We start from the raw sequence: 24727 nt of genomic DNA, 5'->3' as shown, positions 1-24727 counted from the left end.
CTGAAACTCCCTTTTATTGTGCATCAAGCCCAGGATTAGAAAGAAACCAAAAAACACCAAAAAACCCAACAACCAACCAAAAAAAAAAAAAAAAAATAGGTTTCAGTATTTCTACTGTCTTGTGTTTCAGACCCTGGATGCACCTACTCCCCTAGGGTTCTGCTCTCTCCATGCACACAACCCCCCCACCTTGAGACACAGCATCCCCAGTTAAGAACATTCCTTTCAGGTGCAGAGACACAAAACACCCAAATGCACCTTTTGGTATTTGTAACAACAGTTTCAAACCTAGTTCATAGGTTACAACTGAACTGCAATACATCAAAACCACAGCCATGCTTTAAAAGTCCTCAGGATAAGCAGATAGCCAGTTTTTCCTCCAAGCCTTTAAAAAAAAAATGAGTGATTCCAAGGTTAAACTAAGCCACCCAAGACAGAAAGCAGGATAAAAGGTAACTTTGGCCTTGTCTATCCATTTTGGAAAGTCTTCATTTATTGTAGTGATTATTTAAGAAGCATACACTAGGGTATTAAAAAAGCTGTAACATGCAGACAGGAGACCATCAGGAGATTGAGCAAAAGCAAATGTAGTTTTACAATTAGCTTTAATATAATACTGGTTAAAGCTGATGGATGATCTTAAGTTCACTTTTGATGCTTTGAAAGAACATGTATGCAAACAAATTGTTTAGGAATTTAAGGCAATTTGCATATTAGATTAAAAAAAAACCATTGGATTAACAGATTTGTTGTGCTCAAAATGTTAGCTGAATTGAAACCATTTACATTTATTCCATCTCAAAGGACTGAGTCATAAATAGCAGCTGCTCCTTGATAAAAATACAGTCCTGAGAACAAGCTTGTAGCAATGCTTAAGCTATGACATCTTCAGTGTCAGAGTATAAGCTATTTTTGCAATAAGGAGCTGTATTTACCAGGTGTTCAACAGGCAAAGGCATTCTAAACATGCAAGAGCTCCCAACAGAAGTCTGAAATTACTTCCAGAATCTTGCTTACAATAGTTTATTTGCACACTGCAGAGAGATCAAGAAATCCTGCTATGCATTTATGATCAGTAAGATTTCAAACACAAGAAAGGGATACAACATGAGGAGAGGCAGTGAGATGTTTTACAAAAAAAAAAAAAAAAGAAAACAAAAAAACAAACAAAACCCCCCAAAACTGAACCAAACCAAACAAACCAAAAAACCAACCACCCCCCCCCAAAAAAAAACCAAAAAAAACCAAAACACAATACAAAAAGAAAACCAAACCCACAATCAAAAATAAGTCTTTCAGTAACTGGTTGGATTGTTTGCAAGGTAATTGGAACACACTTCCCTCCCCAGCCCCCCACTAAACCTATGCTATGACCAAACAACACTGGAGTGTTTAAATTCAGTGCAAGAAGAAAAATCTCAGGACATTTAATTTCACTCTAAACAAAGGCAAAATTTTATCTATCTAGACATCCAAAAGCCAACATATTTGGTACAGTGTAATGAAGTTACATAGATTTCACCCTCAGAGGTACGTTCTTGTAGAGATCACCTGCATTCCACAAAAAAAAGGTGTTTGAAACAGTATAATATTGTAGACTCAACGCTTTAAAAAATTTATTCAGCTGGAATTGGAACTCCCTAACATTCACAATATAATTTAGGATGCATTTGTTACATGAAGAGCAGATAAAAGACTTAAACAGTTTCACATACCAGTTAAGATATTCCACATGCTCCTTCCCCACCTACAATACTGACATCATGGTGGTTTGTTTTGTGTTTTTTTTTTTCTTTTCTCTTTTTTTTTTTTTGGTTTTGTTTTTTTTTTTCTTAACAAATACTCAGTTCAACTTGTCTACCTGACTACCTTGCCCATTCTACAGGAGTAGACATACAGTGATAACAGTGAGAGGAAATGGGACACTGTCCTATCCAGTGTTTGGACCCTGGAAAGGAGGAGGCTGAGCTAGGAAAACAGTTTGATGATGAGCTGAACATGAAGCACTTCAGCAACTGAGGCAAAGCTGCACTCAGAAAAAAGCTGTATAGTCACAGAGAAAGGAAAACAGGGGGAGGAAAGGGGGAAGTATCATAACACCCCCCCCCCCAACACCCTCCTGCAACAACCCATTAGCTTTACAAAAAAAGTTCAAGAACTAACAAAATCCATTATCTTCAAGGTCCAAAGGATTAAATGCCACATTAAGATGACCCATTCCAAATCCCAGATCATTAATCAACACTTAACAGGGCTTTAGCCATGCATAGTATGCATATTCTATAGACTAACTCCTTCCTTCCACCCCTTCTTCATCTTTCCCCTCCCCACAAAAGAATGAAGGTGATTGGAAAATTTCACAACTGGTTTCCCCTCCCCAGTTTTGTTTTCTTTTGAGTTGTCAAATACATTGACAACTTTTCCTCAAACAATTAACAAAGTTTAGGGGATATAAAGACATTGGTGCACTTAGGAATTTACGTATTTGTAAAAAAACTAGTTATAAAACTGCATTTTTATAACCTATCACTTTCAAGATTCATTGTTATTTTTCACTAATTAATATATTAAATTAAGCCAAGGTCTGAGATCGGAAAAGCTCTACCAATCTACTTAAAACCAGAAAAGAATATTTAGAACCAAAAATAAAAAGGTTAGTTATGTTACATTCCAAAATCCACAGCCCATTATATTAAATGCATTCTTTCTACAGGAATGATGTTCTTTAAAACAGATGATTGCAAATATTTTACTGCTAGACATTCCATTACATTGGATAGTGTGACTGGAACCTGTGGATGGTGAAATCTTGAGGTTTGTCCAAGTTTCAATGTAAGGTGTCCAAGGTCCTCTCCCAGAACCATGTTTGGAAAAAAAAATAATAAATCACAGGTCAAGTTCTTACGACTTTTTTCAATCTTTCCTTGGCTTTCTGTTTCTGGGTGATCTATTCACAGTTTCCTCCTCCTGAAAGAAAGTAATCTGTGTAAATGTCAAGGAAATAGAGTCTAAGGATGCCCTCAAAAGCATTTTGAAAAAGCCTACAAAGAATCTCTACTTTCAGCTCTACAGTAGGATCCAATTATTGAAAGCACCTACTAATGTTACTTCCCTTCTACACATGGACAGAAATCCTCCCTCTTGTTTTCACAGTGGATGTACACAACCTGCTGAGTGTACTCCACAGCTTCTGCTGCTGTTACAACCCCCTTAAAATGGGTGGAGTGTTGCTTGAAGTTAAGTCAGCCATTATCTCAGTATGGAGCACACAAGAGGTCACATCCTGACTGCACACAATTCCCCTCCTCTGACAACACAGTTCCACAGCAGTGCCTTTAGTAAGGTGCCCAGCACTGCACAGCACTTCCTGTTCTGCAGAGTGATTAAATTTTCCACAGCTGTGACACTGGGAGGGAGGATCACCTGAGCCAGGTTAACTTTTAACATTTTAGTAAGGCTTGTTCTACATGACTCAAGGAAAAAAATTCACAAGACTTCCCTCAAAGATTTAAGCACTCTTACCTCTGATGCACGTTTCCTGTCCTCTTCCTCATCCTCTTCCTCCTCCTCTTGACTAGCACTTCCTATATCAGCATCACTTCTCTGCTTCTCTTCTAAGGGAAATAAAAATAAACCAAACTCATTCTTACTTCTAACATCTTCAGTTCACCACTGGCTTTACTCCATGTCTGCCAATCCTGCTTGTTTACTCCATCAATCTGTTTCAAGATTTTACCTACCTATCTTTTCCTCGTTTGCTTCCTCCTCCTCCTCCTCTTCCTTGTCTCCTTTGTCTTTTTCTTCCTCTTTCTCCTCATCCATCACATCAGGCTGAGGAGCATCAGTCTTTTTGTATTCTGCAGCACTGGGCTGTTTCTAAAAAAAAGAATTGTCAAAAACAGGCAATTGAGACATTAAGGCACATTCTGCTGAATTTCTTTTTAAACACTGCAACACCCTGTTTCCAGAGGCAAGCCATACCTTCCCAGAGCAGCAGAAAAGGACAACAAGGAACACTGGCAAAGCCACAGTGAGGATGTAGACCACCCAAAGCCAGGGACGCTCTTCAGCAGCTGCCATCATCTGGCCCACAACACCAGGCTATAAAATTTAAAAAAAAAAAAAAAAAAAGTCAATTTTCAACCCATGCAGTAAACTGTAGCAGTTTACTTTAGGCTACAGAATTTTCAAATAGGCTTTTTGCAACTTTGAACGTTATATTTCATACCTCAAAAAAAAAGTTACCCTGCACAAGTACATTTTTTTTAAATTTACAAATTAAGAATTAGGCTAAAGCCAACAGAGGAAAAAACATCACAAAAGAACAGTGAGTGCTCATTGCTACTAACAGCAACTATTAGCATATTATTATTAGGAACTCAGGTTCCAATCTGGTTTAGTATAACCCCTAGCCTTGGTACATATAGATATATTGATAAAGAGTGGGACAGAACAGCAATGCTCCTTAGCACACAATTAAACCTTTATTTCTCACCTCTGCAGCACCATCAGCTGCCTTTTTCAGTCCCCATCCATCATTGGCCCAATCATCAGCCACAGCTCTTTCAGTACAGATGATGAAGTTGTCAAAAAAGATGTCAGAAGTCATTGACCATAACTCAAGTCCCACAGCACTGAAAGGAGTCATCTTGAAAGGTTCCAAATCTTCAAAGAAATCTGGGTTTGGGATCTTCCTAGGTTTCCATATACCCTAGCAAAGACAAAGACATTTAGTTTCACCTGCTGTAGTTCAGTTTTTAGTTTTCAGTCCATTTTGAAGGAAGACAAATTAATTGTACTTTGTTGCAATCTCTACAGGTGCAACTCATTAGGTTTTGAGAATCAGTTTTCATTTGTGCTAACTTGTAAGTGAAACCAAGTAAGAAAGCACTTTGAATCTGTCCACTTGAAACACACTAAAATCATGGCAGTATTTGTATTCTTAATTACACCTGCTGAATCTAAATAATTCTCCTTTTTGTAAAAGAAATGCTGCATTAGCCAGCAGTTTAAGCAATGAGAACACTAACCTGATAGTTCACATTATCAATCATAGGAGGCTTCCATTTGCCTTTGTAGTTTGGGTTGTCAATCATTGGTCGTGTCCAGGTCCCACAGCCAGGGGCTGTCTCACATTTAGGATTTGCAATCTGAGGTGCCTCCCATTCACCATCCATATCCTCATCCCTGAAACAGAAAATTCAGTTTTGAAGTTGTCTTTGTACAGATTAAAAGACTTAGGCAATGTCTGACTTCCAGAAAAATGAAGATTCCTACCACAGAATGGAGATAGTGAAACTTTGTATAGCAGGGGTCTGTAGATAAAGACACCACAGAAGGAATGAGGATTTCTAGAAGTAGCTACAAAGCACAGCTCAACAAAAGCCAGTCCTTGAGCACAGCCCCCCCCTGCTGCTCCTTACAAACATGGTACAACTGCAAGATTGCCATCCCTGCCCTGTTCAGCTTACAGTCATAAAGGAGTTGAAAAGCACACAGGTGAACACAATAAGACAAAACTCTTCAGACCAGCAGGCAGTAATCATACCAATCTTCAGGCTTCTCAGCATCAGGGTCTGCTACATATTCTGGTTCATCATCCAGCCAGCCCTCTGGTTTCACAGCATTTTCATCTGCTATTTTTGCAGGAGCATCCTCATCCCTGGGAAACAGGATATTACATATTAACACAGAATGCACAGAAGTTCTTAACCCCAAGGGATGATTCTATAGACTCTGAACAAGTCTCCATATCCAGACAACCAGGCAGTTTCACTTTGGATAGGGTAAGCATGACACCCTCATTTCATAACAGAGCTGCCTTGCAATCTGTTACCAATACATGAGCCTCATGGCACAGTCATGGTGCCAACTGTATGGTAATATTTATTTTTTTAAAACAAGCCTGGAAAGGAGGTATTACAGAAGTCTCCTCTCTTACTGCAAACACACATTTGAGTTTGGAACTGAGTCTATGATTCACAAAGCACAGGTTCAGACAGAAACCCAGTTATCAGTTTCTGATTAGGCTGTCTGACATTTCAGTCACTTCTAACTATACATCTACTACAAACATCTTACAGTTACACCTTTTACAGCTCATTTTTTTTCTTGCATAGAATGAAAGCATCAGCTAGCACAGCTCTCTCAGGAAAACTTTTATCTGTAGCCAGCACAGTAACACTAAACAGTAATTCCCAGAAGACAGATTGTGCCTGCTTTTCTCTACTGAGCTGCTGCTTAGATGCCTGAAATGATTGTGTTTTGATTACAAGGGTCAGACTCTAAACCTTCTACAAGTCACCTGAAATAGATTTTTTTGATCAAGACCAAATTACGAGGCCAAGGTTTCCCTCAATCCCACCCATTTAACAGCTTACCAGTCATCTGGTTTGACAGCATCTGGGTCTGGGATTTTTGGTCTCTCATCCCAATCCTCAGGCTTCTGGTCATTTGGGTCCTCAATCTCTCGAGGTGGATTGACAGGAGGAGACATATCACTCAGCAAATTCCCACTGTTGACAACCGTTTGATCAACCAGTATTTCAAAACTATTATCAGGATTCAAGACTATAGGGAGAAAAGTTCAGGTAGACATTACAAACACAATACAAAGTGTATATTCAGAGCATCACTTATTGCCATTGTACAACTAAAACTTCAACAATTCAAGCTATCTCCTAGGCAACAACTGTCTTAAAGAACTGTTGAGAGCCTTTCACCTTATGCCAAAGTGTAACTAGTGATGATGTCCCACATCACACCTTGTGAGAATAACATTTAATTGCAGGAATCCTATTTTATATATGCTAGAAGAACAAGTAAGCTTGTAGAGTGAATTACTAGTTACCACAGCACGTTGAGTTTGACACATTAAGTACTGCCTTAGTAGTAAGAATGTATACATTTGAATTTTGCTCAAAAATCTGTTACTGACTCTCACTTCTTTCTCTACTGCTGCCTCTGTAGGAAAAAAAGCAAGAGAGAATCTATTAAGCACTCCCTGAAAGACTGTAGTCATAGCTAAGATACAAGACCAGACACTGTACTTCAAGAATGACAAGAGTTTGACTGGTACTATGAAAGGACCATCACTCTAAGCCTAAAGCCCAGTATAACCCAAATTATTATGGGCCAACATTCAAGAAGTTTAAAGATGTTGGTAATTTTTTTTTATATACTTAATGTACAATGTTACTTGTGACTGCTCTGAAATTCAGTTCTCCTTTTATTAAGTTCAAGGTCTCATGACCTTGCTTACATGAATCAAGACTTATTGCAAGGAAGAAATGAGCCTTTGTTTAACCAGATCAGTTTTTTCATTCAGAGCGTTCAAGTGATTTTCAGTTGTACACTGTGTTAAAACAAATATTTAGTTGCTCATCTGGCTCATTTTATGAGCTTTATATTCAGGAAATGTAGTAGTGGTTATTATGCATGGTTAACAGCCCCCATACCCAGAGTATAAAGATGGGTCTTCTTATCAGTAAAGTAAGTCTTCAGGTCTGCATCTGGACGCTTTGCATGCTTCTCCTCATATTTGCCAGTCTTTGGGTTTTTGTGCCTGAAGATGAAGTGCAGTTTGTAGTCCTCTCCACATTTGTCAGGGCCAAACATGATTGTATATGGAGTTTTGTCATGGAACTGATCCTTTAAGAACAATGCAAAACTTCATTATTATGTCGAAATACAATTCAGTCACCACCTGGTGTAAAAACTCCCAATTCATCAGAAGTTTCTCTCCAACTTGGGTATCAAGCCAGGGAAACACCCACACTAAAGCTTCTGTCATGATTACAAAGCTCCAGAGGTAACACTGGAATTATCCCAGGCACTTGATTTTGCACCTTTGATCTCTCCTTTCTGGAAGGAAAACAGCAGCTATTCAGGTGTTATCAAAAAGATAAGTAACAACCACAATGTTTCAGTGTATCTCTAGATTATAATAAGGATTTTGAAAGCTATCAGCATAGAAGTATCAGGAGTAATAATGACCAACTAGCTAGTCCAGTGGGTTTCCTTCACACAAAGTGATAAGCAGCATTAAAAGAGAGGCCAAGTTGTATTTAGGCTGCACACTTACAACTGGTGTATTGTCTCAATCTGAGAGTTAAGATAAAATATGGAATCTTCCTTCTGGGCAACAGATTACTGAGGTTTCTCCTCACACTTTGGTTAGTTTCATAAGATACCTCCTCTTCAAACCTAGAAACTTGGGAATTTTTAATTCTTGCAGACTGTAGACTGCAAAGGTCTAGAAGTACTCAGCTTGTAGGGAACCCTGGAGTTTTCACTCAAGGGGCCAGATTTCCCTATTTATCCTCTCCAATCAAAAACTGCTGAGTGGAACATACTTTGGAGGTCAGGCCCTAAATATGCCCCACTGCCTTAACTGAAGATGTTTCTTCAGCGGGATGCAAAATGGAAAAGCTTTCTTTCATGGCTAATACTCCAAGTGGCAGCATTACTCACCAGGTTCAATTCAGGGGTTTTTGAAAGCAATTTCACATAGGCCCCACCACACTCTATTCCATTTTGGAAATTTACTTCATACCTAATTGTAGTTTTGGACAGAAAGGGGAAAAACATGAGAATTACTTCTGTAAGACAACTTTCAAGTACAAATTGTGAATTAGACTGGTTTTTTTTTTTTAAATCACATGCCCAGTGAATATTAAAAATACACAGCACACTCTAAGGACTAAGAAATATTTCATAAGGGCCTGAGAAGCAAGAGAAACTGAAGACTTTGAAGACTTAACCTGTCAAAAAGGATTAAATTGAGTACTAGTCTAGAAGATTATGATCCAGAAGTAGAGAAAAAAGCTTCCCAATATGTAAGACACTGCAACAGAGATTAATGAAAGACAGACAACTCAATTTGCAAGACCACCAAAGCAACAACAACTGGATCCTAGAAGTAGCCCCTTTAGGATTATAAGCATACAACAGTATATTTAGGGATGTAAAGGAGTCTGAAAAGGGCAAAACATCTCTGTCAGGAATAGGCTAAGTAGTTTTGATCCTCCCTCAATGCCAGCAGCTGGAGCAAATGACCATTGGGACTTATTTTTAGTCTTGTATTTTGAGTCAAAACTAAACAGTCACACACAGCAAGTGACTAATCATTATTAAACAAAGAATAAGCTAATTCATATTTGCACAAGATAAAGTAGGCAATAATCCACAATCCAGCTGATTTCCCACCACCCCCTTCTTGCTAGTAGATACATGCAAGTAGATACTTCTACATCAAGTAGAGCTGGACAAGCTGTTCATCTTGCATGAGAAATTAATTAAGACAAAGTAAGGAGGATATAAGTGCATCTTTACCACTCTGCCTACTCTACCTTAGTTTACTGCATAAGATGCAGATGCACTGACCTACATACAGACCAGCTTTTGTCCAAAAGAACAACTTTCACAATTAGCAGTACAAAAGTCAGTTGCCTGATCTTGTTACTACAATTAAATCAAGTGCATTGAAGCCCCAAGACAGGTCACCAAGTCTAGTTTTCATAGACTTTTTTCTTTTTCAGGCTTCAGGGGAACCCATACTGTTCACAGCTTCCCACTTTGGGAATCTGGGTTGCTATTTTACTCTTACTTCAACAGGATAATAATAGGTTACAGTATCTTGTGTCATCCAGACCCCCCAGTCAGCAAGACCTCAGTTACAGAATTAACCTCAGCCTGCTGCACGTCACCCTTGAAGTAACAGAACACAAATTTCTCCTTTACTTACTGTATAATAAGGGGTTTGGTATCAAACACAAAAGGCTTGGAAAGTTTGGATGAAATTGCATGATGCTTGGCTCGGGTTACCAACACAAGCCCTTTGTCTCCTGGGAGCTTTGTGTCCTTCATGTCTTGGACTTCCCATTTTCCTAGAGAAAAATTAACCAAACATCATTAAAGTTTATTCAAGACAGTCTTTGTTTAGCCCATTTTTGAACAAGACAGTCAGCACTTCACAGTAATGCCCTATAAAGTACCTTATCAAGGTATTGGTATAACATCTTCACTACTTCAAAATCTCCAAGTAGGTGTTTTGTCCAAAGCAGAACTACACTTAATAATTCTTAGCCAGGTATATAAACATTCCTCTCACCCTCTTCAGTGAACAAAATTTTAACTGGGAAACAGAAACAAAGATTTGCACCTCTTCTTGAGATATGACAAAAGATGTGAGAAGTGTCTGATAGATGATATCCAAATTTTGGATTATATCCAAACTCTGGGTTGGACTCACCATCATATTTGGCAATCTCATCATCTGTATCATCTTTTTTGGCTTTGGAAAGGATCCATCTACAAGACAGACATCCAATGGTCAGAAAACCATACTTTTTTTTCCCCCCCCCACTGAAAATCTTGTCCTTAAGGTAAGATAACCCTTGCTGTCCTATGACTACATCCCAGTTGCTTGATCCCCAATGTGTTCAATCCCCAAACCTGCAATATTTTCTGCATTTGCCACTTCCCACCCCCAAAGTCACATCATGGCCTCAGTCTCTTCCTCTTGTAAAAAAAACGACCTGAAGTCAGATGTGGATTAAAATATTACAGACTTATAGCTCACCTCCCCTTTGTTACCAGAACTTAAGGAAATATTATTTTAGCTCAGCCCTTTTAGCAGCCAGTCCAATACATTCACTGCTGCAATCATCACCAACCACTGCCCCTTGATTCTGCTTTGAATAGCCCAGGCTCTAGGAGGGTTTCATTGCCTTTCACCATTTTCTAAAATTATCTGCTGTCCTTCAGATTGTACTCACCCATCCAAAGTTCCTTTATCAAAGGATTCCACAAAATACACCTCACCAGTTGGGACTGGGGGCCTGTAGGTAACCTATGGGAGAAGTGAGGCATTAATACACCTTTCAAGGTGCATTCTCTGCTCTAAAGAAATACAGGCATATACAGCTCACACTCTGCCCTGCCAACGCTCAGGTACAACTTACCTGGAACATCCTTGCAGCAAACACAGAAGTTATGTAAATATTGCTGCTTGTGCCAAGCTCATGTGCTCATCTGCAGCTACAACTTAAGTACACATCTAGCTAGAAACATCAGCATTAGCTCCTGATAATCCATCAAATTGCAGATTTCAGAGTGGATCTAAGTTTGCAGAAAGAACATGGGGGACATGAGGACAGAAGTGAAGCAGCTAGGCTTAATTCCAAGCCCTGCTCCCAGATAACATCTTAAATAACATCACAAAACATTTCACTGTTTGAGGCTGGAGCAGCTATCAAATGAATGTTAGCAAAGTAAAGACAAGGCTGATCAGGCTGACAGGAACTACAACATAAGCAGCAATTCAACTTTTAAAAGAAGTTCAATGCCAAACCTTTGGAGTTGGAGGAGGAGTGCTTGTTTCAGGCTTCAACTCCTCTGCCTCCTCAATCCCATCATCCAAGTCATCTTCAATATCAACAACATCATCACCATCATTGTCATCATCCATATCATGTGCCTGGACAGCAAGAGTTCCAAGAGCCAGCAGGGTCACCCAGAGTAGCCATCTCAGCTCCATGATCTCAATAGGACAAGGAAAAGAGGTCAAGCCAGCACTTCACACAGAACGAAGCATTGCTTCTTGATAAAAGAACAAGCATGCAAGATCAAATGTAAAGTGCCTTGTCATCCCATTGAAAGACAAGTGCAAACTTATCTTTCCAGTTCTCTTATTTACTGCAGTTGGCTGCTTGAGACAGCTCCAAAGGTGGAGAGGAGTACAATGTAAAACTGAAGGATTTAATACAAACCAAACCCTGCAGGGACCATGCATGCAAGGCCTGCAGAAGTGTCAGAATTTTGGTCTAACATTGCTCTGCCAGACTGCATGAGTGGAACAGCAAACACATGCACACAACACCACAACCTATGTAACCACAAAAGCCTATATAATAATAAAAAACAACCCACAAACTAAAAACCCAACTGTTTCTTGCTTCTGAAGGACTTTAAATTCCTTCAATGTCAAACTGAACTTTCCATTTGGTTCAGGAATTGAAATACAACTAGCAAGCTCTTTCAAGCAGAGTAATCTACAGAGTAATCAATCCTCTCTCTCCTGGTCAGTATTTTTTTGTGCTTTCACCTGCAGGACACTGGCATTTTCAATCATCAGTCCCCTTTCTTCAGGTTTTATTCTGGAATTACTAAGAGTCATAGATACTACAGACAGATGTCTACAAGCAGTTGAGATCACTGAGGCAAATGCAGGAAAAAACTTCCTCCTATTTAACAGGGAGTTCATTTGATTCCTCTTTTTATGATCTCTAATAGGATGACCAAAGAATAAGGATCTGGTAACAGAGGCTTTACAGAATTAATACCAAAGTTCAACTAATTTATAAAGTGCCCAGCCCATTGTGACACCTAAAATATGGTAGATCTTGACAAGCTGTAGCTCAAAAGATTTTATAAGTAAAATGGGTTTCAATTCTGCTTTCTTGCTAGAAAAGCTACAAGATCACTGCACTTTTAGGTTGATAAAGAAGGCAACAACTTCAAGCATGCTGCTCATAGTTTTATCTCCCCAAAAGAAACCCACAAGAACAACCTGTGCCTTGCTCATTTTTTCTCCTTTGAATCACATTCCAAATTTTTCTTCCAATACCAGGGCTGTAACTGAGAGCAATACTTTTGCAAAAGTAAAAAACCAAACACCCCCTCCTTCCCTTACACTCCTGCCTCAGGCTGCAGCCCTGCAGACTTACAAACATAACTCAAGCAGAGTTAATAGTGCCTGTAGGGGACTCGGTTCACACTAGAAAACAAACTTTCAACTTTCCAAAGCATGTTTAGGCAACTAAAAGAATCCACAGTCTTAAAGGCTTATCAACACTACCCAGTACTTCTAAACTTCGCTGCATACCAGATCTACCATTCTTAGATTACTCTTTAACTCACTGCTAACAACACAGGGGATGTTTTATAACTACAGCAAAACTGTATTTTAAAGACTTGTGCTGAGGTCATGTCCAGTTTGTCATTACAGCAACATGCAATTGCAGCCAGTTTTCAAGCAATAATGATGGCCCTGATATTATGCTCTAAATTCATGCTCGTGGTTCAGGCAACTGCACCAAAACACCTCTGAGCCAAAAGGACACTGTGAACAGCTGACAAAAAACTTTCAATTGTTGTTACATATGAGCAAAGCTTTCTTGCTTAATGGACAGTATACAGCCAAAATTGAAAACACAGATGTGACAGCAGCTCGTAGCTCTTACTACTAATGTGGGAACCACAACACAAAACAAAGAAATGAAACTTGTCAAGCAAACATCAGTACCCTTGGAAATTCAAGTTCCTCTTGCACACATAATAAACCCATGCCCACCATCATAAAAACCAGTACAGAAAACAAGACCCTGAAACTTCATTTGAAAGAATTGATTTTTAGGGCTCTGGATGTGCCCTGTGTGACTGAAGCAACTACACAAGACACACAAGAACACCATTCCAAGGAAAAGGTTGCATTTGGTTTTACCTTATTATCAACCAGACCTCCCACACCTAATTTTAAGAGAGATAAATTCAGTAAGATTTCACCCCAAGTTTTACAACTGCGTTCAAACTGAACTATGCAGACAGAGCCACCATTTCATGAACTGGAACACGATACAAGGAAATTAATCTTTAAAATACATCAAGGTTAAAGATAAGCCAATACTTTCCTTCTAAGAGGAAGGTGTTTCTCCATACCTCCTCTCAAGCCTGTGCAAAGGATATTAATGATTTAGCACACAAGTAATCCCTTCAGTAATCTCACCACTGGTCAGCATGCAGTAAAGTTTTGTTGAAATAACTTAATCTCCCCGCTTGAGGCCACTACCAACTCCATCCATAATTACTTACTTCACAAGCCCATCTCAACTGCAATCCTTTGGAAATATTTGTCAGCAGCAAATGGACTTTGGCAAATGCTACCATGTAAGTGGCAAATCCACCTACCTTCATACAAGGCTGCTCCATAAATTCTTCTATCAAAGCATCCTAGTGAAACCAGACAATTCTACCAGTGACCCAGCCAGCATGGAGCAGAAGCTGTCACTCTGCACAGCTGTGCAGCCACAGGTATCTCCTCAGCAGTTCTACATTTACCTGTTAATGCTCTGGCTGAATTTCAGGCCTGAGAAGCCTTACTGCAAGCTAGATGTACAACCTGGTCAAGTTACCAAGCGAGCTTCCCCCTCCAAAAAAAAAAAAAAAATTGTAACAACAAAGAGAAGCTAATCCAGTCTCATGTCCTGGACTCTTTATAGACATTGGCAAACAGTATTCACAAGTTTGTGTCTCTACAGAAAGCTGTTTAAGACACCTCTTACACATTAAACCTGACTCAAATTCAACATAAGCTACCATTCATACACACTGAGTAAAGATTACCATCTCCTGCTACTACCAGTTGACATGCCAACCACCCTACTCTAGCTTGTGTATTGCTACAGGTTAATAATGAAATTTTAAGAAATAAAAAAACATTATGTTCTTTAGAAGACAAATTTAAGTGAAGCACATGTTTTGCTATTTAAAAAGCTACCTCTATCCATAATGGATGTACTGCTAGGGGAGAAAATTTCAGCTTCACTTCACACAGTCCTTAGGGACACATCATAAACATGACTATGCCCTAGTAAATTAGGTTATTTCTAAACAGAAGATGTATGGGAAGAGGAATGGGAGAGAAACTCAGGTTTTATACAAAACAGTGGAGCTTTAAGTTGCTGGTAACTACCAGTGTTCAATTAGTCACCTAACATGTAGTGTAGCCTTCAAATGCTACCTACTCTATTACCAAATTTCTCTCCTGAAGAAGCATCCAACTTCCAAGCAATTCCAAGCAATTATCAGTAGGCATTTCTGACTCTGCCTTCACTTCCCTTCTTTAGGTTTAACTGGGTAATATTTCTGAAGGTTAGTGTATTTCTGATCATGGAACTGCTGAAAACCTTTAACAAAGGAACCCTTTCATAATAGGCAAGAGCTTCTGACATCTCCATTCTACTTCAGTACAACCCTCATTTTCACCATAACGTTTCAAGTCAGAGATAACTAAAACTTCATCTGTAGGGTTTTTTTTTTCCATTAAGGTATTCAGACACTGACAGACATTAGCACACCCCTTGAATCGACAGAAAAACCACTCTACTGCTCTCTGTAACACCAAAGCACTAACTATGAAGAGAGTTGAAGACTGTCTCCATGCTAAACCAGCTTCTACACTAGAAAATTTATAGCCAACATTTAAGCTATCATTAAGTCACCTGACTGTCAAAAGGCTGAGGCATTTTCCCCAAAAATTTACATGAGCACTGAAAACAGACCCCCGGAGCAGCCCCACTATGGAAGCTTTACCTACTAAAACTAAACCAAATTTGAGTGGGATTCAGAGAGAGGATCAGCTTCTTGACATAGAAGTGGCAACTCTTAAAATGCAGGGCTAAGTGATTGCTACCTTTGGATTTCAAAGCTTTGAAGGAAGTCATGCAGCTTCAGAGATCTATTTTTATTTAGAACTCTTTTCACTGGGCATAAAGTTCCTAATTATTGGCATGACATTGGAAACACTTGACCCACCCAGAAGACAGTTGTCATCATTCTCTAACTTGTGTGTCCTGGGAAAGGACAGTGAAAGGGCCCACACAAAGGATGGTTAAGTCCTTCTATCATACTTCCAGAACATACTATTTAGAAAGTAACTTCCCTGTCAGGTCAAACAGCCTGCAAAACCAGTTTAATCATCTCCTTGGTTACTAATCTATTGGAGTGGTTCATCAAGCCAGCTCTTAACACTGCATATTTCAGAATGTATAACTACATTTGAATTGCTACTGGCTACCTAGTTTACTACTTAATTTTTTTTTTTTCCAGATGGAACAAGTCTCATTAAAAATCAGTTACTATGAACTACACCTCAGTAATTTAACTGGAAGAGCAGTTGTTTCTATTTCAGCAGCATCTGAAGTGACAGCTGAATGACTTAAATATAGAAGAGCAAAAATTGTTAACAAAGTCCTGTGTTCCAAATACTTGATTTCAGTATGGTATTTACAGTGGAAGCACACCAGTAAAAACAAGCACAACGTGTCCTCATGCAAGGCAAGAATTATGGAACAAAAACTTAAAGGCACAAAAGTAAAGAAATTCATCACAACACACACACAAGAAAACCCCAAAACCCACACAAGAAACCAAGAACAGTAAGGCTGAGACAGATACCCATTTTCCCTCTCAAATGACATTTTTATGGTTTCTGAGCAAAGGCTTTGTAGTCCACTGGTTTCATAATGTCAGAACTACAGAACAGCAGAGGAAACCTTTCCTACATCTCACAATACCCTCCACCTTCCATGTCCTGGCTCCTCTGCGGTGCCAGGGTAACTGTTTACACAGCCTCATGATGAACTAGCAGCTGGTTTAAGATGGCTCGAAGTCCTCTTCCCATGTTATTTTAACCCTGAATCAATACTCAGTCCAATCCAGCCTGCAAAGGCAAAAACTGTTGCAGCATGACAAGGGAAAGTACTGTAATACAAAGTAAGTAGCCAAGGATAAATGAAATTAAGCCGTTGGCAGCAAAGTCAGCCTAATGCCATAATTTCATGTGCAGTTCTATCATCTATGCTTGTTTAAGACAGACCTGTCCTTAGGCAGATTTGGGAGATCTATAGCAAAGCTCAAAAACTAACTGTATAACCAAACACTCATTTCAACAAGCAGTACATTATTTTATATTTATATTTATATTTATATTTATATTTATATTTATATTTATATTTATATTTATATTTATATTTATATTTATATTTATATTTATATTTATATTTATATTTATATTTATATTTATATTTATAGCACCTATCACCATATTGATAAACATTCTTTGGAACCACCCTGACAGCAGAGGTAAGAACATCACCCCTCACCACCTCTCGGGGAGATCATAAAATTATGTTCAACCTTACATGTAGCCCTTTGTATCAAGCAGGCAACACTTCCTCTCTTCCAATGCCTACTTCTGCAGCAAAGCAACTTCAGCATTTGGAAGATTCTACCTTTAACATTGTAACTCCATGAATGGCAGACAAGGCTCAACCGCAAACAGCCTTCCTCACAAATGGCCACAGGCAGAAGCCTGGGGGGTGATTTGTGTAAATGTCCCCCCCTCTCTTTTTTTATTTTTTCTTCTTTTTTAGGAGGGCGTGTCTAGGACAGACTCCTATGATATGTGGCAAGTCTCCTCCAAAGGATTAGCCAAACTTCATCTGGAGAGCTCAACAGTTTCACAGAAAAAGCTGCCTTCTGTTTTGGGTTTAAGGAGCACAAACCAGGCAAAAGATTAGGTGTGAAAGGTGACAGCAACAAAATTTGTTTTTAATAAGCATTCCAAATATGCCAGTTTCTAAAAATAATGTACAACAACAGCACAGATACAGTAAGGGAGAAAACACCATGTACTGCCTGTCAGCAAAGCAATCATTCCTGCAGAACCAGAAGTCCTTGGAGGGCAAAGACAGAACTGGAAGGCTTTTTGACCATGAAACAGATGGGTTGCTAGAACAATTACATTAAGTGGGGGTGAGATCAGAAGGTGCCCCAAGATCTTTCAAGACCATCATGCCTAAAAATCAATTCAAGTTTGTCCTGCTCTAGAACTGATGCCAGCAAGAACAGGCTGCTGCCATGATCACTACTACAGGCTGAAAAATGAAAGGGCAGAAAAGGAAGTAAAAGCCAGGGCTAAGTACAAGTCACAGCATATTCACCATAAAGGATTTATTCTTTTACTTAGGGGGAAGTGCTGCAGCACATCAGATGAGGGTAACCTAATGGAAGCTGCAGGCTTTCTTACTGTTCTGTGTTAGGCTTCCCTTCCTAGCAGCTGATACCAGGAAGCAGTTTACATCTTGCACACAGCTTGGGATATTGTCTGTGAAATGTAAAAGTATTCCCTTCATAACATTATTTGAAAAATCCAAGAAATGCCAAGATTTAATATAAACCTGAAGTTTAACTGAAACCTTTTCCTAGTTTCATGAGGTGCTTTGGATAAACCCACATAATGTGAGCCAATCAACAGTATTTTGAAGTAATTTAGAGTGGGTTCGTTTGAACCTAAAGTATTATATTTCAACCTGTATTTAACCAGTAGTTATATGTATTTCATCATACATTACTACAGTTCCACTGCCTCCTTGCAGTATTCTAGCAACACCCCAAGTCACAGTGGGCAAGATGTCCCACCAAACCAACGTGTCAGGAGCCATATAAACTTATTTAGAAATACATTACACTACTACAGACAAGTTTCCAGACATCTAACATTCTAAATGAGTTCCAGAGTTTTCCATGATGCTTTGCAGAACCACTGCAGCATTAATTACATTGACACTAATAATAATATAGTCTGGACCTTCACCATTACTAATACTACTATTAATACGTCAGCTTCCCTTCACAACCAAATCACATGCAGTGTTTCCCTTTCTACAGCCTAGAAAGTTCTTAACCACAAAACTGCATGTGAGAGTTCACCCTTAGAATCAGTACAGGCAAGAAAGAAGTAGGCTACTTGCATTTTAATTCAAATGTGTAGGTTGTTTCCATTTTAGAAGTACACAATACAATCCCCAGCCAAAAACAAGAACTGAAATGTCATTTCTGTATTATTTTGAAGGCACCCAATGCAAATTATATTCAGGTGGTAAAAACCAAAGCACAGTAATTTGAAGTCCCCCAAACTCTCAGACCTTGCTGCTGCAGATTCCTGCTCTGCACTTCACCTTTGGCATTCCTTGCTGCTCAAGGGCCTCATCTCCCCCAGCTCTTGGGCCTCCAGTCCAGAACCTTGAACACCTCATTTCCAGAGACTTCCACTCCCCCCGGCACAACCCAAGCCAGGCCACACAGTGCTCCACACCCACCCCCTTTGGAGTTCAGAGGGCTCACAGGGAGCATTTTTAGATTTCCACACCTTAGTGACCGACATCAGAACAGGAAGCTTGGTAAAACCCAACTCACAAGCCAACCCACATCCACCTCAAAGCTGCTCCCCGTCCCACCCCATCGGGGGTGCGGGGCAACAAGAGGCTCAGTCAGCCCCGTTCCAGCCGCGACCCTGCCCCCCAGGTCCCAGAACTTACCAGAAGACCCGCCGCTCCCCGCCAGGCCTCTCAGAGGCCTACAGGGGCCAAGCGAGCAGCGGCGGGGCCCGCAGCAGCCCCATGCCCGCCCGCAGCCTCAGAGCCTCCCCGGGTACGGCCGCTCTTCCCTCCCCCACCTCCGGTGGTCCACACCTCCCCCTGCCCCCAGGGACCCGCCGCCCTCCCTGCCCCACGCCGCACACACGCAGGGGCCTCCCGTCACCCCCCACACCCGCGGCCTCGCATCATCCCACTCCCCCTCCAGGCCCTACCCACCGCACGCCCCCCGGCAGGCCCGGCTCCCCCGCCGCCTCACCCCGCCAATCCCCCGGCATGCCCCGCGGGAGGGCCCGCTCCCCCACCCCAGTGGTCGCGGAGCGGGTGGGGGCCACGGCGGGTCGGGGGCCAGGGGAGAAGGGAGAAGGGAGAAGGGGACACTCACCCCGCGCAGCGCCGCGCAGCCCCGTCCGCCGCCCCCGGCCTCCCCTCACCTCCGTCACGTGTCCGCGCACCCAGCGCCGCCGCCGCCCGCCTATCTACCGCCCGCCAGCCCCGCCCCCGGCCCACCTCGCTGCGCCTCTCCCATTGGCGGAGAGAGCTCCCAGCCGCCCGCCCCGCCGCCCGCCCGGCGCTCCGATTGGTTTTCGCCGCCGTCGCTCAAACGCGCGCCCGCCTCAAAACCCGCCCCAACGGCGCTGCCCTTCGTGGAGCGCTCTTATTGGCTGGCGGCTTTGCAGGAAGTGTTGGCTGATTGGCCGCCTCTGGGAAGGCCGTTGAAATGGGGGCGGGGTCTCAACGGCTCCCAGCCCAGGGGCGCTGCGGTGCCTGACAGGGCCGCCCGGCGCCAGGGGCTGAGGCGGTGCCGTCCCCGTCCCTGTCCCCGTCTGTCGCCTCACGGTGTCCCCGCCGCAAGGACGGGAGGGGGGAGGGGATGGGATGATGGGGACCCTCGTCCCGCTGCTGCCAAAGGCTCTGAGTCGAGAGCCCAGCAGACGGGGGAGGTTCTCCGGGCGCAGCGGAGGAGCCCTGGGTCTGCAGAAGGCTCCCCCTGGGGGGGGTCTGTCCGGGAAGGCCACTCCCTGGCACGGTGCCTGAGCACCGTGGTATTAAACAGTAAATTCAGCGTTGCTTCTGCCTCCTCTTTTCTTAGTTCCTTGGAAACGGTATTCGCATGTGCCTGGCTGCTCAGGAAATTCAGCATATCAAGTACTTTTTGCTTAATTAAAAGCTGAAGTTCTGAGAACACCATAAAAACTGACACACGCTCCAGTGGGTCTAGAAGAACATCACGGTGCTGCTGTGACAGCCGCTTATTTAAAGGCCTTGTTTAATGTTAGAAGCTGTGATGTGTTTCCAAAATTCACATGTACTTCTGTAGAGGTGAAACGGTGTTAATGCTCAACATTTACACATCTGAACAAGTACAGGAGTGCTACGGGAAACACAGAACAACTGTCCCTGCTGTGCTGGTTTGGAAGGAGAGGATGGAGGAGGCACTGGGCTTGCATGGAGGCAAAGAACCATCAGAGGAAGGAAGGAACCATCAGAGGAAGGTTAAACTTGAGGAGTCCCCTTCTGCTGCTGTGTGCCTATGGCTGCGTGGGATGGCTGGCAGTGAACAAGGCTCTGCCAGGAGGAAAATCAGTCCTGTTACCTCATCAGTAACACTGCTTTAAGTTGTATCTGAGCTGTTCCAGCTGAGCACAGTTAACTGGAAAGCTGTATCTGAATTAATCAGTTTAAAGCAAGCCCCTGTGTGGGCTGGGGGCTGCAGCCTCTTCCAGCAGATAGGAGGTATTCAGCAGGAAGAACAAATTCCGTATTGCTAGGAATGGCTGGAAGAAGGAAGAAAGGGGGGAGGGAGGTGGGTTGTAAACATAAATCTGTTCTGAGTTGATGCAATGAGTCAGCAACATAAATATCCCCACAGAGAAAATTCCACTGTGTTAGGACAATGCAAGCAGGGCCCTGGCGTTCAGAAATGAGGCTCAGCATAATTGAAACCAGCAAATCCCTGTTTACACTGAAGTTTGGAATCAAGTGCTCACATATTTCCAGAAAGCCACCAAGCTGGCTCCTAAACCTCTCTCCTGAGAGAGCTACGCCCAGGGACTGAAGATGCAGACAGACTGGCAGGGAGGCAGCCACGAGCAGCAGGCAGCACAGGAGATAACAAGTGCTTTAAATAAGAAAGTAAAAACACCACAGGAGGATGCTTTAAAGGGTAACAAAGCAGTATAATTTAGCAGGCTGTCTCCCCAATCCAGGCAAAATCCATTTTTTCACACAGGTATCTTCCAAGTCTCTCTTTTGAAACAGGTTATTAACTCCAGCATAACTCACGGGATAGTTTGATGCTATTGCTGCAATCACAGAAGCACCAGGAAGTCAAATACACACACGTGTGCCTGTCACACATCCCTCCCTTTCTCTCCCACCCTTTCCCAAAAAAGCAGACATTCCCTCCTTCCTTTTACAACCTGCTGAATCATAGCACAGGCAGGCAGCCCTGAAACCTGCTCCTGCCTGTGCTGCTTTGTCATCCAGGGGAGCACAACAGTTGGTTAAAAAATAAATAAATAAAATGAAAGAAACTGCTAAAAGCATGTCCTGTGCTTTGATTTTGAGATGTTTGAATTTAGGTAGCAGGAATACAAAATCAGCACAAGAGAGATAGAGAATCCAGAAAGAAAATAAAAAGAGATGAAAGAGAAGAAAAAAAAAAGAGGAGAAGAGAGGAGAGGAGAGGAGAGGAGAGGAGAGGAGAGGAGAGGAGAGGAGAGGAGAGGAGAGGAGAGGAGAGGAGAGGAGAGGAGAGGAGAGGAGAGGAGAGGAGAGGAGAGGAGAGGAGAGGAGAGGAGAGAGGAGGAAAGGGATAAAGGAAACAGAAGAAACATGCACAGAGGTTTAACTGCTTTGGCAGCTGAGAAGGGGATATTTTTAGAGCAGACTACAGACCATCACCAGGGCAGAGCAATGAAAGAAAGAGGGATGGCAGGTACCACATGGCAAACAATGTCAAATAAGTCCATTTAGGTGTTTCAGGCTTTGCTGCAGGAGATTTGCCTCTTCTCACATTCCACTGATAAATGCTTGGGAAGCTTCCTCTGATTTTGGGTCACAGGTGAGAGGCAATCCTCAGTTTATTAGTGAACCACAGCTTTTAAAAGCTATCTTTAAAAAATTTCTTCTGTCCTGTTACCAGACAGAAAAACCTCCTACTCTTCCAGCTGATGCCTTCCATTCTTAGTTCCCTCTAACCTATCTCCAAAGACTTCTTCCTTAATCTGAAGAATTCCCACTTCCTTAATCCCTGCAGGACATTGCCACATTGACAAAGCACTCCTTACATTTCAAGGAGATAAGAGTAGACCTTTTCAGACCTGTTCTTCTCTGGAAAACTGGCAAGAAGTGAGTGGAAAATGAAGCAGGTCAGAGCTGTGGTGCCTTAGTGACACCAAACTGCCAGGGAGCAGGCAGTCAGCTCAGATCACCAGCAGGAGAACTCTGACTTTTGCTCTTTCAAACTTTGAACTGCAGGAGGGAAGACAAACTCTCAGCTCTGTACGGGGCAATGTCCATGTGCCCTGGCTCACTTTTCATCAAAAACACATTTCTTTACAATGTCATCTGTAGAGAGCACTCTTGAGAGAAGAATGGGAAAAGATACACTGATCTTAGCAAAATGGGGAGGGTGTCTAAAGGAAATAATAAAATCCTGCAGCTTCAAAATAATTAGTTTCGAGCCAATAAAGGTGAATGTAAGAAGTGTTATAAATTAATTGTTATAAAGGAGGAAAATAAGTACAAAAAGGAAAAAGAAACAAATAACCAGAAGCAGTGATTAGCAGATGGATGGGAGGAGACAAGGGAGACACAGCACTGAGGTGGAAGAAGATGACCCATCCACCTGACACCATTCCCACAGCTTCCTGGAAACAGGAACTTCGCATTCCCCAGGAGTCCCTCCTCTCACACCACACTCACCCCTTGGCTCCAGGGGACAGAAATGCCCCCAGCCCCACAGGAGAACCCAGGCATCTGGCAGCAAATGCAGCCCCGGGGTACCTGAGAGGGCTTCAACACAGTACCCCCCCCCCCCCCTTGGCAGCTCCCTGCCTCCCCCACTGCCACCTCTTAAAAAACGTAAAAATTTTGGCAGAGTAGCTGCATTCCTGAAATGCCCCTGTGAACAGCACAAGGCCACCTCACACCCCTTGCTCCTCCTAATCCCGAACTAATTGCTCAAGTCAATAAACAGGGAATTAGCAGCACTTAACTCGGTGACCTCTCTGGACACACTGCTCTCCCCCTTGCAGCCATCAGCTCCTGGCACTGAGAGGCTGGATCACAAAAGACAAATATTTCAGTTATTTTGGTGGGTCTTGGTCCTGTCTGACCAAAAACCTCTCGTTACTCACTTTTAAGGAAGCTAGAACCCCAGATGTAGGTGGTACTCAGCATGCTGGCTTTTTTTTTTATACTCTTCTACTGTTTCCACTAAAATCTCAGGTGGTTTTGCATAGAGCCCATTTCTCTTTGTATTAACAGTGTTCTGCCTTCCATGTCACTTCCTCCTTCATCCTACATCTCTTCTCTGTGGCTGGAACTGGCACCTGCCCCAGCTGAAAACAAACTCACCAAAAAGACACATGGTTTGATCTCAGCTGGACGAGCAGGATTGAGTTTTTTAGGAGCAACACAGATGTAGGTATGCTTGAACAACTTGTTAAATTGAATCTCTGACACCCAGTGTAACTGCTGACGAAGGCAGGTTTGTGCTGGAATCAGTCAGAACAGCCAAGGTGGGACTTTTGTCCCATTCAGCTGCCATGGTGTGTCCAGGCAAGCTGTGGGGTATTTAAACATGGTAAAACTGTTACTTTGGCAGCTGGTTCTGCGAGCAGCAGAGGTGGGGACAGCAAAAACCTCATGAGGGGGCTCACGGTGAGATCGTGCTGTGCCGTGGGGTTCCTGAGATCAGGACACTCCATACAGCTGCCCAGAACTGTGGGAAGAACCCCAGGCCCCTACGGCTGCTGTGGAAGTCAGGGTAAAGGATGAGTTTGCCTTGGTTGATGAGGGCTGGGTTAAGGATCAGTTAATGAGTCTGGACATCCGTAAATCCCTGGGTCCTGATGATCACAGCACAGCTGCACTGCAGCCAACAGGGATTTCATGTGCACTCACTGTATCCCTATTAACCACTGGGTCATATGTTCCAGCTGCAGGGCAGGGTGACTTTGCAAATTTAGCTCCCCCTGTGAAAACAACAACAGTGCTGGAGAGTCCCTGCTCAAGGGAGGGGTCCATGGGCGGGTGGTCCATGCCCATGGCCACTGCAGGGAGGTTTCTGCAGATGGAGGGGCAAGATAACTCAGTGTGTGCTGGCTGATTACATCCATGTCTCAGTTAGAACTTGAATTTGTTCTTAATCGTGTGAAAATATTTCCCTAGATATTTAAGAGCCCTTTCCTGACACCAGCTTCTAAACTTACAAACCCACCCAGGTCCCTGCAGAAGCTGCAGCCACCAGCAGCTCCAGTCCTTGCGCATCCCTTGGCCTG

General features: G+C 42.4%; 1 protein-coding gene across 3 annotated transcripts; it reads right to left on the bottom strand.

Moving 5' to 3' along the window:
* Positions 1–1397: 1397 nt before the first annotated feature.
* CANX (calnexin) lies at positions 1398–19729 on the bottom strand. 3 transcript variants are annotated; one of them, XM_071759169.1, is made up of 15 exons: positions 19652–19729; positions 11354–11542; positions 10779–10852; positions 10253–10311; positions 9746–9887; positions 8473–8554; positions 7458–7650; positions 6381–6570; positions 5549–5662; positions 5031–5187; positions 4496–4711; positions 3982–4101; positions 3741–3876; positions 3523–3614; positions 1398–2967 (listed from the first exon to the last, which is right to left on the bottom strand). In XM_071759169.1, exons 2-15 carry the CDS (start codon positions 11537–11539, stop codon positions 2914–2916), a joined length of 1815 nt encoding a protein of 604 aa, XP_071615270.1. In that variant the 5' UTR covers positions 11540–11542; positions 19652–19729; the 3' UTR covers positions 1398–2913. The 3 variants fall into 3 exon arrangements, with proteins under 3 accessions (XP_071615270.1, XP_071615269.1, XP_071615271.1); XM_071759168.1 differs by having other exon boundaries at positions 19603–19713; XM_071759170.1 differs by lacking the exon at positions 19652–19729 and adding an exon at positions 19477–19498.
* Positions 19730–24727: the final 4998 nt, after the last annotated feature.

Source organism: Heliangelus exortis, chromosome 15 (assembly GCF_036169615.1).
Source record: "Heliangelus exortis chromosome 15, bHelExo1.hap1, whole genome shotgun sequence".
Lineage (NCBI taxonomy): Eukaryota > Metazoa > Chordata > Aves > Apodiformes > Trochilidae > Heliangelus > Heliangelus exortis.
Note: the sequence above shows the minus strand (reverse complement) of the source record. Positions and strands in the feature narration are given on the sequence as shown.

Bases quoted from the DNA above. Each gene is read 5' to 3' on its own strand.
- CANX (XM_071759169.1), bottom strand. From the start codon at position 11,539: ATGGAGCTGAGATGGCTACTCTGGGTGACCCTGCTGGCTCTTGGAACT. The intron at 10,312-10,778 runs GTGAGTACAATC...TCTGTCTTGTAG, and splicing joins GATAAAGGAACTTTGGATGG to ATGGATCCTTTCCAAAGCCA. The intron at 9,888-10,252 runs GTGAGTCCAACC...ATTTTTCTCTAG, and splicing joins TGAGATTGCCAAATATGATG to GAAAATGGGAAGTCCAAGAC.